The sequence below is a fragment of the Anguilla rostrata genome, chromosome 17 (genome assembly GCF_018555375.3).
Source record: "Anguilla rostrata isolate EN2019 chromosome 17, ASM1855537v3, whole genome shotgun sequence".
Taxonomy (NCBI): Eukaryota; Metazoa; Chordata; class Actinopteri; order Anguilliformes; family Anguillidae; genus Anguilla; species Anguilla rostrata.
In genome coordinates, this window is record NC_057949.1 from 12980643 (window position 1) to 12999770 (window position 19128).

Below are 19128 nucleotides of genomic sequence, written 5' to 3' on the forward strand. Positions count from 1 at the left end.
AACTGTGTACTACAGTCAAAGTGGTTCGGCTGGAAACAGGAAAAACTATTTATTTTACGTGGTCAGCGAGCAGGATACTTTCGTCAACACATGGGGCAGATCGAAAATGCAGGGTTATTTGATTCATTTGAATGAATTGTGAGGTTTTCTGAACGAGAGCGCATAATTTAAACGATGTACTGTTCGTCAGTGTTACGAAAATCGTGTCTGCACAACTCAGCCAGGACTTTTAAAACGATACCACAAAACCTGAAAGGGAAAAGTGCTTCAGATCAGCGCTGGATTGCAAGGCAGCTCAACGACCCCTTTGTGAAAGCCGCTCACGGGCAAAACTATCGATGCAGGAGTGCCTTTAAACTTCTGGAAATCGACGACAAGTACAACATTCTGAAGCCTGGGTGCAGTGTCATCGATTGCGGAGCTGCTCCAGGTGCATGGAGTCAGGTTGCAGTTCAGAGGGTGAATTCTGCTGGGACAAGTGAGTAGCTAATTCTCTTGCACTGATAATGATGCAATGATAATGATACGCTTTTATCTAACCTTGGATTTATAATAATATTAGCACACAGCTACGTATTATTTCTATTACGTGGTTGGATCAAAAAATAGCAGGGTGAATCCACTATTTGTGTCACGTGGTTTTGGAATATTGTGAAGAGATGGGTATTTGAGTCCGGTAATCACAAGTTTACTGTTCCAGCTTGGAGTGGTAGCAGTGCTGTTGTACAGGCTAGGCACTTATCTGAATTGCTTCTCTGATTATGTTGCGTGTGACATCTGCACTGTGGAGAATCAAAGTTATATGAATTATTCTCCAAAATGGTGTGTATCAAGTAAATGCATGCTAATTCTCACATTTTCTTCTCCCCAAGATGCAGATGTTCCTATTGGCTTTGTGGTTGGGGTGGACCTTCTCCGCATCCCACCACTAGATGGAGCCCACTTCCTGTCCTTCAGTGATGTCACTGACCCGGCCACCCAAACACAGCTGCAAGAGCTTCTCCCCAAAGCCCAGGCGGATGTTATTCTGAGCGACATGGCCCCCAACGCCAGCGGCTTCCGAGAACTGGACCACGAAAGACTGGTGGCCATGTGTCTGTCAACGGTAGATTTGGCCGAGAGGGTCCTGGGACCGGGCGGTTCCCTGGTCTGTAAATATTGGGACGGGGGTCTGGCCCACCAGGTCCGAAGCAGACTGGCGCATGCCTTCCGTGAGGTTAGAATCGTCAAGCCCAAAGCGAGCCGAAAGGAGTCCGCTGAACTGTATTTCCTCGCAAGGTTTTTCAAAAAGAATCAAGCTGTTTAAAAAAAATAAAAACTATTTTATATAATTATCACGTGCCTGAACCCACAAGCCAAATATTTATTGCTATATTGCTAATAAATACCATTATGTCAGTGACATCATATATTTTAATATTATTTTTTGGAATAGATTGTGTTTATTGATTTCATTTGAAACCATTTCAAACTGTCATCAATCATGCACATTTACTTCAAATCGTTCCCAAACTGAATGCAAGCCATTGATCCCTTATGACACATAGTTGGCAAAGAATAAGGAACCAAATATCAGGAGCCAAACATTGATCTTTTGCTGTATTTTTGTAGCAAAAGATTGAAATCGGAACTACTTTCTAAAAACGCTGTTTAACTGTTTTCATCTATGTTGCCTATGATGGTTGTGTGGGTGTGATTTGGGACTTGGTTTTGATGCACTTCCAGTAAACCATATAACAGTAACAGTTCTGTAAACAGAAATGCATTCGCACTAATTAGCACAGGATAACATGGCATCAAGCTGCAACTTACAATATGAAATTACTGTTTAAATGAATTTCTGGATTTGGAGCATATTTGTGCTCTTCATTATGTAATATTGCTCAAGCACTCATTTGATATGACTTTTTGGGGCAATCGTGAATGGCAGCTAAAGATTGTGTATCCTCAGGTAATTGTTTTACTGTGCTCTTATGCACTATATAAATCACAATCAGTGATGGATGTACTAAAACCAGAGGTGACGGATCCCTGGGGATCTAAGAAGAGTCCTCAGATAAATGTTAAAACAATAGTTTGTAAACGTTTCCTTGTTTATTCATCCTTGGTAATTAATACTTGCATTTCACTTAACACATAATTTGCATCTCACAGCATGTAGACCCAGATATGCTATCAGGATTAGACATGGATGTATATATCTACAGTAGTGTGTTGAAGAACCACTGCAATCTGTCAAATGAAAAATATTTAATTGAGGAGGTGGTACAAAACCACAGTGTGATCATTTTAGTCTTGTGATTAAAAAGCAAGACAGCATTGCTACCAGCAGGATTTCTGCCAAGCAAATTCAGAGTAGAAACAGACTCTGCGTTAAGGCGGTTCTCCTAGGCGGCATCCTAACAAGCCTACGCTGTTATTCTCATTCCAGTCAGACAATCAGCTGGGCGAGACGAGATCGGGGAGATAAATCGCATAAGAACCCGAGAGGTGCATCCGCAGGTTACAGAGAAGCAAGGCCTGCAGACCTTCGACGAAGCGGAGGCAGCTGGATATCGGGTCTCTAAATGAGTTCATTTTCTACTCGCGGTTCGTCGGCGAATCCTCTGAGACGTTAGCGGTCTCCCTCAATTATGGCTCAAGTCTGAGGGCCGTCCGCTAGTTTATTAAAGTAACCGCTCACCGCCGTTTGTGTCGCGTTGTCCGCGCTCTTCGGCAGATTGGCTTTGGGCGAAATTAACCTCTGTGCCTGCCTGTAGCATACTGGAGCGACCGTATGTCATTAGATTGATTCCGTGGGGTCTGGATAAAAATAGATTCAATTTCAATATCATGAAGGAGAAAGGAGAAAAAAGAAAATGAAATAAAAATAAAAAGGTTAAATGTATGCCTGCACAAGAAGGGCTTCAGTATTAACAGCACATAATGTAACAGAATATAAAAAGATTTTTCATTAAGTCCTAAAATGGGAAGTTTTTTTTATATTTTATTTTATTACCACCAGCAACAGACAAAAAAATGAAGACATCAAAATAAATGGAATTATGGTGAACGGACATGAAACTAATTTCAGGGTGCATGCTGTTACATTTAATAATAGTATATTAGAAATTAGAGCGCTGGCACTCTCCTGTGCTGTTTTTCCAGGCAAAATTATAATATTCCATTCCATTTCTCACACATGCAAGTGGACTACACGGTGTGAAAGTGAAATATACGAGCAAAAAACATTTAGCAATTTGCTTTTTAACAGTCTGTGAGGGTAACTTGTCAGTTTGATGTCTGTCATGCAGTATTCACAGCCTGGTTTTAGTGACAATGGAAAGTGCTGACAACCCCTCGCTCGTAAAGGTAATAAAGACTACGGATGCAAAGGACCATGGAGTTTGACACTTTGGGAAGATTGAGCGATGAGGCCGAAGGAAGACCTTTTTGTGCTCAAAATGTCTGACATTCTATTCCAGACAGTAAAACCCACTCTCTTGTCTGCTCTCTGTGGGATCGTGCCACTTTGTTTTATTGCCAGTGTCATGTGAAAACCTTCCTGGGCCCCATCCCGCTCATTGCACTGTTAACTTTTCTTATCATAACTCAAACGATCGTCGCTTTAAAAAAACAGTTCAGCTAAACCGCAATTTTATATATGGAAAGATTTTGCATGCTAGGTTTTATGTTACACCAACATTATGGCTCTGCAGAGACTGCATTCTAAGCAATCTGATACATAATGTATGCGGTGTATACTAATATTATTCAGATCACCCATTTAATATTTCCTTGCCATTTATCAGATGCCCACATTATGGGGAACATAAAATGTGAATGTTGCCCATTTTGCAGTAAAATATTTATGGAGTCAGTTCAAGTTATATGCAACCTGAAAAAAGGAAGAATGAAACTAAAGTTTGCAACACTCATAAGCTCACATGTAATACATTGACACTGTCAACATGTGACATGTTGTACCAGCAGTCATGTGATGTGGCTGCTAGGCCTTGGGGTATCTGAACGCCATATAAATTAGACCTGGCAAAGATTCCAAGGGATCAAAACATTATCTGTTTAACAGAATACAAGTGCACTAGTGTTCATTAGTGTTACAAACCTTCATTTATAATGGACTACTGTGCTCAGTATGAGCTATAATGAGATGTGCACATATTTAAAAAATATATATTTTCAATCATCAAAAGAGGCTCATCCGGGATTTGAATTCATAACCTTCTGGTTATACGTCTAGTTCTCCTGACACTTATCCAAGCTGTATATATTATTCTCCCTCTCTGAGCACTCTCTGTTCAAACATTGCCTGCTATAGGACTGAAAGAGGAGGAGAAGAGTGTTGTCCTGTTTGACGTTGTGCCATATGTGTTTCTTTATTATTTATTTATTTAGCTTTATTTATTTATAATTTCTTTTAAACACTGTCAAATTGTGTACAAATTGTTTTACTCTGAGTAATTATTACCATTTTTCATTTGGATGTGTGTACTCCTGTAATGCAATCTACCGTTAGTCCTCGTGGATAAGAGTGTCTGATGGATGTCCTAATTATAATGTAATAAAGTGCGACCGTTTTATCATTCACAATTATTAAGCATACATTTCTCCAGAGGCTGACTTGCTGCCCATTTTCCCTTCACATTTTCACATCTAGTCTAAATATGATACATTTGATTTAAAGGAGCTCAAAATTTTCCTGCACGCAAAGGAAACTCGCAGCTTTAATGGGCTACCTTTGCATCATTTAATTTAAAATTTTATACCAAAGCATTCTACCAGGAAGCCATTTCATGAAACATCAATTTATCTTCTTCAGACATTCTCCCTGGGATGGGAGGGCGGGGAGGGAGGCCCTCCTGCATTTTCAGTCTCAGCCTCTAGATGGAGCTCTTGATTTGTGAGTTAACTGATCAGACTGCTCTTACTTGATTTCCATAACCATGCTATTCAAAATTCTTTCCCACATATTTACATATTAGCATTTACTGAATTGATACAGGTGCCTATATCCATTTTGTTCCTAGCACAAATACGTTTATATGCTTTTTTTCTTTCGTCAGAATGTCGAATGAGTTTAAAGTTTTTCAACTACAGGCAGTTGCTTTCACAGATTTCTTTTTATACGTACATTGTATTTATAACGAAACAAAAAAGTAATGAAATGTTTTTCACATCTGATCTGGTTTGATTTTCAAACTGGACAGGCATTTACATTATTCCCCATACCACTGTTAAATAAGGCATGCCCCAGCTCCCTAACCATACCTGCACAGCACTGAGAGTTTGTCTTAAGCCAGGATTGTATGGATGGAACAATCTAATTAAAGCTTCATGTTTAATTGTAATGTGTTGATCAGTCTACCATACTCCGTATGCTTAATGGAGGCTTCCATGACCAAATCACAACCTTATCAGTAACACGGAATATTCTAGTTGTCAAAATGTACCGACACGTATATTCTATTGCACGTGTGCCATGGTAATTTATCAGTGCCCTTGAGTGTGAAGTTTTAATGTGAGATGGAGAAACTGCTCATTTGATGGGGATGTGAGAAGCATTCTGATTGGCCAGTACTCAGTCAAGCTATCACCACACGATTAGCTCATTACACACCATTGGCTCATTACGTAAGCAATTTCTGCCTCCTTCTGTGTTGTGCTGGATGCTCATATGATGATAAAATGCTAATGACTGGTTCAGACAGTCCCTTCCATTCCTGCATCCTCTCTCCAACTGCATTTATGTTTGTATAAGAGGGTCCTATCTCTCCTTTAGATTAAGAATGTAATTGCATGGAGTGTGGATTTGCTGAGTTTTGGGAGAAACAAAAAAAATTATTGATGAATTAAAATATGTTTTGATTCATAAATATTTGCGTATGCATTTTAGAACATTTATTTTTTAACAACATATCTCATTTCATATTTGCGTTACCTGTATACAAAAAAGTTCAGAAAGATCTCTTTTTTATTTCATATGGCAGATGTTACATGCATATAAATGCAATTACCGGAGTTAAGCCAATATGTATACTGTTTTATCACCTTACAACTCTTGAGACAAGTTAAATCAACAATGTCCTGTTTGTAACTCCAGTCTCATAGATAAGATAAGTGAATGATGTTTGCAATTGGTATCTGGGCCTCAATTTAACACCCCAGTAGTGTGATTAATGCTACCTCAAGCCAAATCTACATTTGGGTATGCAGCAGTCCTTCAAGATTCAGTGGTAATTAATTTCAATTAGGAGAGACTGCACACTGGTCCAGCATCTCTAAGCAGAAGCCCCCTGAAACCCTCTCACTAGAGATGTTACCACTGGTGGGGAAGAGAGGAGAAACGACCACAAACCTAGCTGAGAAACAGCTGCAGTTGATGACCAAAAATAACTATTATCAGTCTGTGAATCTTCTCGGATAATGTACTTTGAGCCTCAAGAAAGCATTTATCTGCGGGAAAAAAAAAACAGCCATCAAATTAGAATGTTTGGTTTGTATTTACACTGTATAATCTCTGTAAATAGTATGAAGTGTCCCGAGGATAGCTAGCAGTTAATGAGTGGCAGCAGTGGACAACTTGTAGGTCATTCGCAACTAAAATAAGTAATTTCGATGAATGCACTTGACAAATTAACCAATTATACTTAGTAACGATGGTAAAATGGTCTAGTAAGTATGAGCAGTGTCTGTTTTTCCAAGCAAATGCCGTCTGTGTGGCTTCTTTGCAGGAGTTTGCTTTGGAGGCACATAAAAGTGCTAAAAAGGGAAAGCATGTTTAGCAATTTAGTTTGACTTCATTCCAGAGTGATATTTATTGTCAGATGCTAAATTCCTTGAGGCTGCACAGGTGAAATTCTTGCGACCATTCATAGCTTTCAGCCTTTTCAGTTGCCGGTATTGTTAAAGGTCTTCAAAGGCGCCAAATTCCTGTCAGGGATTTGAACCTACTGTGCTCTGGTTGAAGGTCGAGTAATTGATATGCTTAGAATTAGCCTCAGATCCTTTCCACTGATAAATGCACTTTAAGTATCTACCAAGTTAATATCATAAGATCTGATTAAAAACCCCATTTAAAAATGTTTTTTTTTTAAAGTCTGATTATCCCATGAAATGGATTTTCGAACCTAATTATGCCAAGATTTGCATATATTTATTGGTCTGTTGAAAAGATGGTTCACATCAATGTATTAATGAGATCTGTTTATTTTGGTTTCCTTTGGGTGCTGGACCACTTTACGAATGATGACGCATCAGGTGTAACTGTGTTCTCCCTTAATGAAAGAGTGCATTCGATATAATAGACATATCACCATCAGGAATGAGACCCTGTTCAGTACAATGCTCTGCCTTCAGTCATTTTCATCTTTCTATAAATTGTGAAAAAAATTGTTGAGCTCAGTTGACCCAGTTAATTCTTGTTGATTATCCACTTCTTTGATATTCAAATCACGTTTTAAAAATACGATTCCCAAAGTGGCGCTGGGCTGATAAATATTTAGATTCGGTCTTCTAATTCCCTTGTAGTTCCCTCTTCATTTTGCTCAAGGGCTGCGGTAGAATTATTTGTCAAATGAGCATTGAGCGGATATTTTTAATGCGTGGTCCACTGGGATGAAGTGTGTCAGGTTAATTGTCTTTTGTTGAGACAGTGCGTGGCTCGTATGTACATATCTGACAATTAGAACAAAAAATGGCTCATTTGGAGAGGTTTGGGGGGAAAAGTGCTTTCCATTTTGGGATGGGAAGGCTGAGAAATGGCTTCCTTTAGACTCAATGCCATTGCTCTGCCATTGCCCCCCCCCCCCCCCACCCCCCACCCCCCACCCCAAACTGCCTGGGAGGAGTCGTTTGAAAATAAACTCTTCTTACATGCAGAACTGGAAACATCGAGCTTATCTTTCTTCATTTTGTTCCTCCGTTCTATCGTTCTGTGTGTGTGCATATTTGTTTGTGTGTGTGTGTGTGTGTGTGTGTGTGTGTATGTGCATGTTTGTGTTAACATTTGCCATTTACTCATGTGTGGATTGAAATTCCATTATAATACAGTCTTCAGTTCTTTGTTCTTACTCTGCCATAGAGAACGAGAACGGTCCATAAATATTTGGTTGAAATGCTTTGCTGAAGAGACGTCAAACACATCAAATCAGGCACTGCACGTAGCTGAATATTCACACTTGTTCAGACACTGTGTCGGTAGGTTGCACAGGGGGTATGCCCGAGAGAATAGCTAAACCTCAAAGATCTTTTAAACTGCCCAGATGCTAGCCAGCGGTACACTGGGATTTCTTTAATTAACAGCGAGTCCTCCTGACATTTAAGTTCAATGCTGAATAGCTTGCGAGGTAATCAAGTGTGTTCACATTGAGTTGTAGCTCAATTTTGCCGACTCATTTTCACCATGGTGGGTAGATGAGGAGCACAGAGGTAATCTATTGATGTAAACATGTTCACCACATGAAATTGCATTTTCTGAAACTAATTCATCAGGCTGGCAGACAAAGCCTAACAGTTTAATATTAGAAGCTAATGCAGAGTCCTATTTCTAACAACGGCTCGATTTACCAAGATGCACCGCCTCAGTAGAGCTCTTGTGAATGCAGACTGATTTTGGCGAGCATACAGATCGCATCTTATTTATTCATTGGCTATATTAGGTTTTCTGCAATGTTATGCATCTATGGGCTTAAATATATTTTGTTAAATTGTGATCAAAGTCTATTCAGGTAGGGTTATACAGCTCTCTCTGCTTCATCAAAGGGCCGTTTTTGAAAATGTTTTTCCTTGTTTTGCTTGCTTTACTACATTCATTTCATGAGGCAAAGAGTGTATCCCTCATTTGGCTTTATATTCCTATATGTTATTAATTGACACTGTAAATGGATATAGGTAGGTACACTAGATTTTCAGATCTTCAAAACAACAAAATTCAGCATGAGCAAAAAGAGATTAACATTCGGTGCATAAAATGCTCTAGCGATATAAAATATGAAAGAACTGATATGTGGGCTGCCATCATCATAGAGATCTCACTGACAGCCTCTCCCCGTACATTAAAGTGAAATGAAATGAAAGCAGGTGTTAATTGCTTTGCAATGCTCCTTCAAACAAAAAAAAAGAAAGAAAGAGAAAATTCTCCTAAAAGCTTTAAAATGCTCTACATGATAACGCTCTTAAAAGCTGAGCAGACAATGGGCGGGGGTAGTGGTTCGATTACTCTGCTGCTGTTATTGTCGCTGCTATAGTGCGGTGTTTTGCTCAAGAAAGCTCAGGTGAAAAAAAAGTTTACTTTATTTTATTTTTTTTTATTGATAAAATGGCAACCGACATCACTCCCGCTTGCCGGGGTTCACACTGACCCGGTATTATGACAGCAGGAGGATAGAGTGCTCGCCAGAGTCAAATGCGTACTTGTTTTGGATTCAAATAGTTTTCTACACTTTACTGATCTTGTCTGGTGTATTGGAACCAATGAAATACCCTCAAAAAGTGAAAACCACGCCTTCTGGTCATGTTGGTAAGCTCAATTGCACCAGGCAAGATCAACAGAGCCCAGAAAAGTTTTTGAATCCAAAACAAATACATATTTGACCAAAGTCTGGTGCGTGCTCACTGGTATGTTTGATTCTAAGTTTTATAGCTAAGTTTTGAACTTAGCCCCAGAAATGGCTGGCCAATAACTAAAGAGCTTCACACTGCCCTTTGTTTTATGTATGCTTTGCAAGTAATTTCAGTTTGGGAGTTGGGAACAATGCTTGCAGTCCTGTCACACACATTCCTGTGTGAATGGGGTCAACCGAGATAAAAAAGAACTTACGCACTATTTAGGGATTGCAGTCACATTGACGACGGAGCGATACCAATCCACCCGTGCTTTAAGGGGACTGGGTCGCTGAATACCTGAACATCCGATTCCCTCCAGTGTCTGGCTTCCACTCCTGGTTTTCTTGCAGTAGCCCACAGGCACAACTTTCTTTATGTGAGCGAGTTCATTTAATCTTATTTCAATATTTGAAGCCGGTAATTGACTGTAATGAAAACGCTCCATTCACTTACTCGTATTCAGATACACAAATCCCGAGAAATCCCTCAGTTTTCTTAGTTTCAGAGCTAATAGAGAGCATTGCTTAACAGTATGCTAATTTAGCTTCTCTCGAGAGAAGCGATCAGTGCAGGGAGCGTGCTGAGTGTATGTTCCCACAAGGCCCACGCAGCCATTACTAACAACATCTGTTTTCTTCCTCATCTGTATTCCGCTCAACGTTCATGCTTTTCTTTACTCATTCGTTTTCCTCAACGTCTTTCCCTTCCCTTCAGCGTTTCCAATCATTCCGTCACTCGCCTTCAGCTCTTCGATGACTTTTCTTCCCCCTCGCTCTTCCTCTGTCCTGTGACGTCCCCCCCGTTCCCGTTTCTCCACCTACCCTCCCCCGGCTTCTGTCATATTCGTCATCACTCGTTTTCCCAACACCTTTCATTCCATTGTCTTACCTGCCCAGCTGTCTGACTGTTGCCACATCTCCACTTATGTCTATAACTCACACGCTCTCATGTCAACACTCATCAGTTCCTGTGTCTAAACATCGCCCACACTCTCTCACTCACACACACACATTCACACGCCCTCCCCTTTCAATAGCCTGTCTCGTTCCTCTGATTACTCACACAGTAGATTAGTTTAGAGCTGGGTTGCCAGGTCTAGAGAACATTTCCATGAAAAACCTCACTGAGAAGTAGCCCAAAGCCGGTGGTGGACCTGGGGTCACAGAGAGGCGGGGGTGGGGGTTAGTGAGTTATGCGGGTGGTAGACTGGGGGAGGGGGGGGTTATATAGCGGAGCGGGGCAAGGATTCACGGTGGCAGACTTCGGGGGGGCATGGGGGTAAGGAGTTGTGGATGTCAGACAGGGGAAGATGGGTTGGGCAATGGCGTAGGTAACAGAACCAATCGCATACAGTCACTCCTCTTAGCTGTCCGCCTTCTCCCCGGCCACGCATTTGCTAAATAATAGCCCCCCCCCCCAAAAAAAAACGCGACCTGCAGCAAGTAATTTCCTCCCCTCGACTTTAGTCTGAAAAGTAGCTCAATTTGTCACGGAAAACCGCGGACCTGCCAATTCCGGTTTGGAGAGCTCTTTGAGTAAAACAGCCTGGTGGCATCCGCTGGCTGCGTTAGCCCCCGTTCGTAGCCCCGGGCCCCGTCTCTCTCATCAGTTTCCCCCCTCCCGCTCCGCTACGCCTTCGCTTCGTTTCCACACCGCGGCGTTTTCCCCCGCTCGTGCCGTCACGCAGACCCGCCGCTTACCCTTCCCGATCCTCTCTCCTTTTTCAATCACCTGCTTTCCTTCTCCTGCTGCTCGTTTAAAGCCTCCCTCGCACCCGCCTCTCGTATCCCAGCTACCTTTGAGCGGGCGTGCGCTACGTCTCGCGTCTCTTTCAAACGAGGAACGGTAAACAACCTACCCGCTGTCGAACAAAGCAAAGCGTTCGTCTCTTAGACCTACGCAGGTTCGCTTCCTACATCTCCAGACTATTTTTGTGTATCAACAGAAGTTCCCCAGGGATCAATGCTGGTACCCCCTTTGTCCCCCCCCCCCCCTCTGTAAAGTACTTGACTTCATCAGAGAACGAGGGCACGACAAGGTAAGGTCACAAGGTCATGTTAGGACATGGTAATTAAGCACAGAATTTAATCAACAGGTGGAGACTTCCTAAAATCAGCTCGAGTCCAGCCAGGTACATAAAGATTGAACTTTTTCTTGAAATTTGTTCATTTTAGTTTAGTGCAAAATTGAATTTGGTGCTGGGTGGCTAACGACTCTTTGAAACCTTTTCCCTGCGGACACACAGAAGCGTGTAAATGACAACATGGCAGGAAAGTTGTTCCGTTGTAAAACAATGTTGCAACGTTGTGACTCATCATAATCCTACACAGTATGCCTGCAACATTGTACAAAAAAGCTATAGAACAAGAGCTGATTATGTTGGTGGGACATAGATCAAAAACAAACAAACAAAGATTAATAGGATGGGTGAGATAAGTGATCATGAACGTGATGACAGAGAGAGCCACCCCATGAAGAACACGACCAAGCTGAACCTGGTCTTTACCATCCCCTGCTCATTACTTCTACCAATAATAATAATAATAATCATAATACTAATGATAATGCTAATACTAATACTAATACTAATATGAATGATAATAATAATAGACTGGGCTGTCTGTATTTGTGGAGATGGAAGTGATGGCTCTCAGGGTTTGAATATCTCGAATGAACAGATCAGCTGAGTAGGTGTTAAGCATGCCCTTCAAGTACCACGACTGCTATCAGGCCCGGCTCTCACCATTGTTTGAAAAACAAGTCCAGTTGCGATGGAATAATTATGTTAATGGCCATTCCTAGCCTGAGGGGCATGATATTCACATTTAAAATGTCATACACAAAACAACAATAGCAACCGCAGCACCAGTACCAGCAGCAAAAGAAACCACTGATATAAATATCCAAATATTTGAAAGAATAAATTGATTTGTAATTTCAGATGTAATTCCAATTTCTCCAAGGTTGCGACAAACACATTTAACAGACCAGAACTCTGGGGAAAAATAAACTCGAGTGAGATACAGAGTCGGGGTTGATGCATAAAATTACCCACAATGCCGCACTGTAATGGATCCCTGAAATCAGTTTGCCCAAAGCACAGATGTTAGGTATTTTGGTGCATCATTTATTTCCAAATTCAGGGGAGATGGTCACGTCCTTCCCATTACCGTTCTCGCTTTTCCTCCCTTCATTTTTCTCTTTTTGAATAAGAGCCCAAACCTCTTTGGAGTGCATGTACTTGGCAAAAAGAATGAAGGGGGAAAAAAAATTATGAGAACTCCAATCAGAGAACTTCAGTTCTGTGTGCTCCCCCTCTCCCATACCTCCCCTCCCCCCCCACCCCCCCACCCCCGCTTCCTGTTTTGGAAGGACAGGTGTGTAATTTGTCTGTAGAGGTTACGAGGACCGGGCCGTGAAGACCGGACAGATGATGGGGATATTGCGAAGACGCCGCGGTCGAGGCTAACAGATGGTGCTGGAGCGCGTTCTGAAAGGCTTCTCACTTTATTGAGCTCGCAGGCTTGACAGGAAACAACAAATTACGAGAGTAGCCTTTAGGAGAAAAACCGTGAATGGCGGCGAGACGGGGGAACGGTTTGTTTACCGAATCCGCCCCTTGCCGCTTCAGGAGGCAAATTAAAACTTATACTCCGGACATTTATACATGCAAAATAATAACCGCAATCTGGGATAAAGCCGTTCGGAAGCTAACCAGGTACAGCAGAACGCGTATTAAAAGCCGGTCCTCAATATGGCATTCAATTTCACCGTTCCACCTCCTGTTTTTAATTATGAATCCCTGTTCTCCTGTAATGCCTGCAGAAGTTTTTTTTTCTTTCCCCTAAACCAGCTTATAAAAGTTTACTTTTCTCGAAGAAAACTCATTTGACAGAAATGAGAAAAGTGTTCAGCCTGTGAAATGGGTTTTGTTTTCACTGCTCTAGCAGTGAGATTTCACAAAAGGCTGAGATAATGCAATAGGATTTTTAAAAAATCAACATGGTCAAATTACTTTTGTTCACAGGTGACTTCAAGGGCGAAGTTTACCGTCTCTCTCTGTCTTTTGTGCAATTTTTGGGTTGGGAATTAGGAAGAAAATCTACAAGAGTAGTTGCTGAAACTAACACTTAATCTCTTAATCTCATGAATACAGTCTAAAATCTGCATTTCAATCTAATCAATACATTGACTGCGTTTTGCTTATCTGATTCCTACCAAGTACTTCCTACCTGGACCTCTGGAAAATCAAAGCTTCCTGACGAATTAAATTGATCTCTTGTATATTAAACACCATAATTTACCATATAAATGCAGTCCATTTGATGCCCGCAGTCTAATTCCTTCCATAAGAGAATGGCTTCACGAATATATAGAATATTTATATTTATCATGTTATTTTCAGTTTTACATGAAACCATGTTTCCAGGTAATAAAGAAGGATACCCTTGTTGTGTCCATTCCAAGTTTCATATATGTATTCAAATGTGCTTATTACTTTTATCTCCTAGAAGTGTAGGCAACGTGTGTTCAAGAGCTTATTGAGGTTTAGCAAAACATACTTTGAACCAGATTTATGTTTTCAATTATACTAAATAAAATGGAATTGAGATTCATTACACAGTTGCTGCATAGAAAATCTGATCCTGCATGAGCGGTATCGTAGTTTCGGAACTGGGCTAGCTTCCAGAAGGTTATAAGTTCACCTCCCAGGCGGCACGCTCCCTTCACAGCCTTGGTCATGGTACTTAACCTATTGTATATTGCTTCAATAAACACAGCGGTATAAAAAGGAGAACGCAGCATGTATAATACAGACCGTATAAACTATGTAAGTCGCCAAGCAAGCAAATAAATAATGCAATCTGTGGAAACAAGGGGCAACTTAGCTTTGTGTGACGTGATTATGTGCCCTTATGGCTTACCACAACACTGAATCTTAGATGGGGAATCTATTGGGGATACTTCTAGATGCAGCCATTAATCTTTCCATATATGCTGATGCTGCGTTGCCGGAGTTGAATTCTGACACACCGCCACAGTGCGTTCCACAAGGGGAAGTGGCTGTCACACAGGAAGCCGTCCCTGGCGGTCGATGCCAAGTTGGGTTTGAATGGCGGCCGGTTTTGCATACCACCTCTTTGGCCTTTTTGTTTGAGCAAGACCATGGGAGACTGAAACCCTATGGGTAAAGTGTGCGGGTGAACGCACAGAGAATTTGAGTTAGGGTGAGAGTTTTTAGACACCCCCTCGGTTAATCAGAACCAAAACAGTCAAACTAATGTTTCATTTAATGAAAAACAAGCAGTTCACAACAGTTGGTGTACAATCCTCTCTCTGCATCCCGCCCCCTCTCTCTTATTCTCTGACTGTGGCATCTAAAAGCGTATTCATGCAGATGCTGAAATCGGCCTTTTTTTCGTTTGGCTGTGGTATGGCGGAGTGAGCACTTTCCCTGGGTTCCCTTCTCCCTCACTTTTTGAATTTCCTTTTTTCAGAACTTCAAATGACTATCACACTTCCTGCATGTTAAATGATGCTTGTAATGCTGTTGTACCAGATTACCTCCAGGGGGTTATTGTTTTCTTTCAATCAGTAACTCATTTAGGCTTTGGAAGCAAGGTGCGCAGACTCTTCAGCCAATCGGTGGCCTAAATGAATTACTTAAGTGCTGAAATACACTGAACAATCAGCAGACTAGTCTGACGTCCCTATTTTAGTAATGGTGCTCATCATTGCCGAAGATCATTATTACTCTGGATTAATAACTACAAATGGTCATAATCTGCTACTGATAGTTGTAAATTGCTGAATTATTTTTTTTTGTAAATCAACCCTAGGTGACCTTTAACGTATTTGTAGCACTGGATCTCATTACTGAAGTTTCCCTTTGCTTAGACTGTGGCAAGACATCTGACACTTTTCAGCAGGCATTACGAGCACAGAACAAAGCAAAGAAGCAAGATAAGGCCTTCATTTATGAATACGCGAGAGGTCTGAATAAAACATGCGGGCTGTTGCGCAAAGGTTTCATAGATTTGCTTAAAATTAATTCCACTGATTAACAGCATGTTGATTTGGCACACCCTGCTAATTAATTCCACATTTTAACGTGAGAAAATGACTCGTTGCCGGCGTGATCAATAGACACGTTATGCAAAGCTATATTTTGCCCTCCGAAGAATTTTCACAGTTAGGAAGCCTGGGGACATGAAAAGGCCCTTTTCTGAATAGCTGAAATGATCGAGCGCCTCGCATCTGTGGAAAAAACGCGGCCGCAATCTCGATCGGGATCAGACGGTGAAGTATTGAGCGCCGCCGCATTTAACCGTCTCCTGAAGTGGAAAAAGTCTGAGCCTCGCTCATTACGGCTTGATGTGTGAAGAAATCTGAGCCACGCAGCTTTTAAAGCGCTTTTTAAACTAACTGAAACTGTAATCTCGCCGCGTCCACGGCTGCAAAGTTTTAAAGGTATATCTGTGTGACTGTCCATACGTGCGTCTACTGTGGGTGTGTGGGTGTGCACGCATCCGTGATCCACGATGTGTGTGCGTGTGCACATTTGTGTGTGGCTATGTGTGATAAACTAACAAAACAGTGACCCATTTAGATTTTGTGCTATTGATGATGCATTGTTTTAATTGGTGATATTTAATTGTTTGCAACTTTTAAAATGACACCACTTCAAAGTAGAATAAAATAATGGAAAGCCCATCTATATATATATATATATATATATATATATATATATATATATATATATATAAACTCAGTGGCCACTTCATTAGGCACACCTATCTAGTACCAGATAGCACCCCCTTTTGCACCAACAATCTCACCATGGTCAAAGCCACTCAGATAATGCATCTTGCTCATTCTAATATTTGGTCTAAGAACAACTAAACCTCTCCACCATGTCTGCATGCTTTACATGCTGAGTTGCAGCCACATGATCCGCTGTTTGGAAGACCAAGTTATTTGCGCGAATGAGCAGGTGTACCTAATAAAGTGGCCGCTTGGAGTATATATATATATATATATATATATATATATATATATATACTGTATTATATATAAATGATGAATTACCTTTATATATACATCTGGGTGTTGTCACCCTGTACCTGACAGTTACCAAATATGTGTTGACTGGGAGAGGCAGGGATTTATTCAGCAATTAAACTGGCGAATGATTAGATGGCATTTATCCAGAGCACGGGGGACTATCCCAAGCAGCAGAGGATATTTTAAGTCTTTAAACTGTCTGACGGTGCTCAGCTTTACCTTCGACCCTCACATCTAACTTCACATATCAGCTTGCAGGCAGACCGTTGTATTACACTCAATCTGGGTTGAGTGTAATACAACTGAAGTCCTTCCTCCAAATCCTCACAACTACAAGGCCTTCTCCTTCATTGATATAATGTTATATATGCAATCTGTATGTATTCGGAGTGATTTTGCATTAACACTGGCTGGTTGGGAAATGTAGTCAGCCAAGTCTGGCATTATTGTTCACATTAAATCAGGTGGTTGCAATTATGTTCTCCTACACTGTAAGTTGCTCTTGATAAAAATGTCATGATTCATGAACACGGATTCACGATTCATCTTAGCTGAAATAACAACATATCGATTACAATAGTGAAGACTTCCCCCTGCTGGCCCTCAAATATATCTTCAGGCAGCAACGCGCTCATCAAACCCGACAGTGTGCATCTTCTAATTTAATTACTCTTATGGGTTTCTGGAAGCTAGTAGCTGTACCTATGAAGCACATATGTGGTACCGGTAGAATTCGTCTCCTTGCTTCAGACTTATTGGAACAAACCATCGCTTCAAAAGGCTATAGCTGGTGAAACCACAGCTCCAGAAGAAAGCAGTGAAATAGCTTTTGAAAATATTCTTCTAACATTGAAAGTTTCAAACTTCCAGACTTCAAGGGCTTCAAATACGAGTGATGACCATCTTATTTGACAATTTATTTTCCTAAATTGAAAGCTAATTATGCCACAAGATGAGCTCTACTTGCAAAGCCATAAGTTTAAGTAGGAGTGGGAAGTGAAAAAGTCAAGGAAAGGGTAATGACACCGTACTGTCAGACATCTTTTTGAATACGAAATCAAATTCTTTTGTCTGAGAGCTAAGAACTGATGCTGTTATGCCTGACAAATGAGGCGGTAAGCCTTTTTTTGTGTTTCAGGATAAAGCTGAACTGGATGACAACATACGATTGATATTGTGCAGGCCAAGAATGATAACTAAGATTTGGAGATTAACAGCAGAGATTTGATAGAGTCCTGAAATGGATTCCATAAAAGGGCATTAATTTGCGATGGAAGAGTGACACTTCACTAACCTCCCAAAGTTATTGATAGTTTTATGTGGACAGTGAAGTGTTTTGATTGGTTGAGAAAATTCAATGACTGACATGACATGGTAGTTATACTATAGATAAAACCAAATGGCCCTTTTCACCCTCCATTACATTTGTTGAATACAAATGTGTCAGTCCAAGGTTGCTTCAGTAGTTGCCTCACAATTAGTCGTAATGGCCATAATCTCTCTCATACTTCCACTCCATTAAGTATGATCCTTGCTCCATGAAATATAACATGGCTCCCATTATGAAGCCATGGCATTTTAGAAATTTTGTATATGATCCAACCCTATTGATTTACTCCAAGCTAAACATTAATTGCACAGTGCTTATCAGCTTAGACAATTCACTTTTTTCTCAATTAAATCCTTTACAGTTTTTTGTGAGTTTTTTTTTAAACCTGTTACAAGTAGCACTTTGTGTGCAATCGTGCCACCATGAAAATATCTCATATTGGGTCCCACCACGCCAGAAAATCCTTCTAATATTTTTGAGGCCTCCAATGCTTTGCCCAGCTCATTCAGGCCATAACAAATAAGGGAGGTCTACAAGGTAAGTAAAGGTTAACCAAATTATTGATATAATCAGGGAAAAATAAGGGCTATGAGATGTGTAGTCAGAAATAAGGTTGTGGTGCAGGCATTGAGTGCAGTGACAACGGCACAGAGTAAGTGGCTGTTGTATGGCACTAAAACCGTAACCATAACCATAACCATAAGTGCCCAGGCACCAGCCTTCCAAGGAATGGAGAGAGAGGCTAGAACTCTGGGGAAGACAGGCCTACATAGACCTCCACACAGGTGTAAGTAATCTTCAATTACAGCAGAGCACCTGGAAGCAGTTTTCAATTAGGGCAAGGCAACACAGAGGGAGACACACAATCAGACAAGGAGAGAGAAAGGAGACAGTGCACTATAGGGGGAGGAGACACCCTGTCATTCGGGGCCCTTGGAATCGTCCTAACTTCCCTGTCCCCTTACAGTGTCTCTGATCACACAGCAGGCTCCCTGTTAGTCCAGCAGGGACAACATGCAATCTGTTAAGAGTTAATAGTATCGTATCGGTTGATTTTAACCTTTAAATATTTCCTGTGCACCAGCCCCCCACACACTCCAAACCCTTTGCTCAGATAGCAAATTCCTATT

At 41.0% G+C, this 19128-nt stretch overlaps 1 protein-coding gene across 1 annotated transcript; it reads left to right on the plus strand.

Annotated features, from left to right (window-relative positions):
• Positions 1–23: 23 nt before the first annotated feature.
• Positions 24–1334, plus strand: mrm2 (mitochondrial rRNA methyltransferase 2). Its single transcript, XM_064314760.1, has 2 exons — positions 24–478; positions 873–1334. Exons 1-2 carry the CDS (start codon positions 175–177, stop codon positions 1304–1306), a joined length of 738 nt encoding a protein of 245 aa, XP_064170830.1. The 5' UTR covers positions 24–174; the 3' UTR covers positions 1307–1334.
• The last annotated feature ends 17794 nt before the right edge of the window (positions 1335–19128 follow it).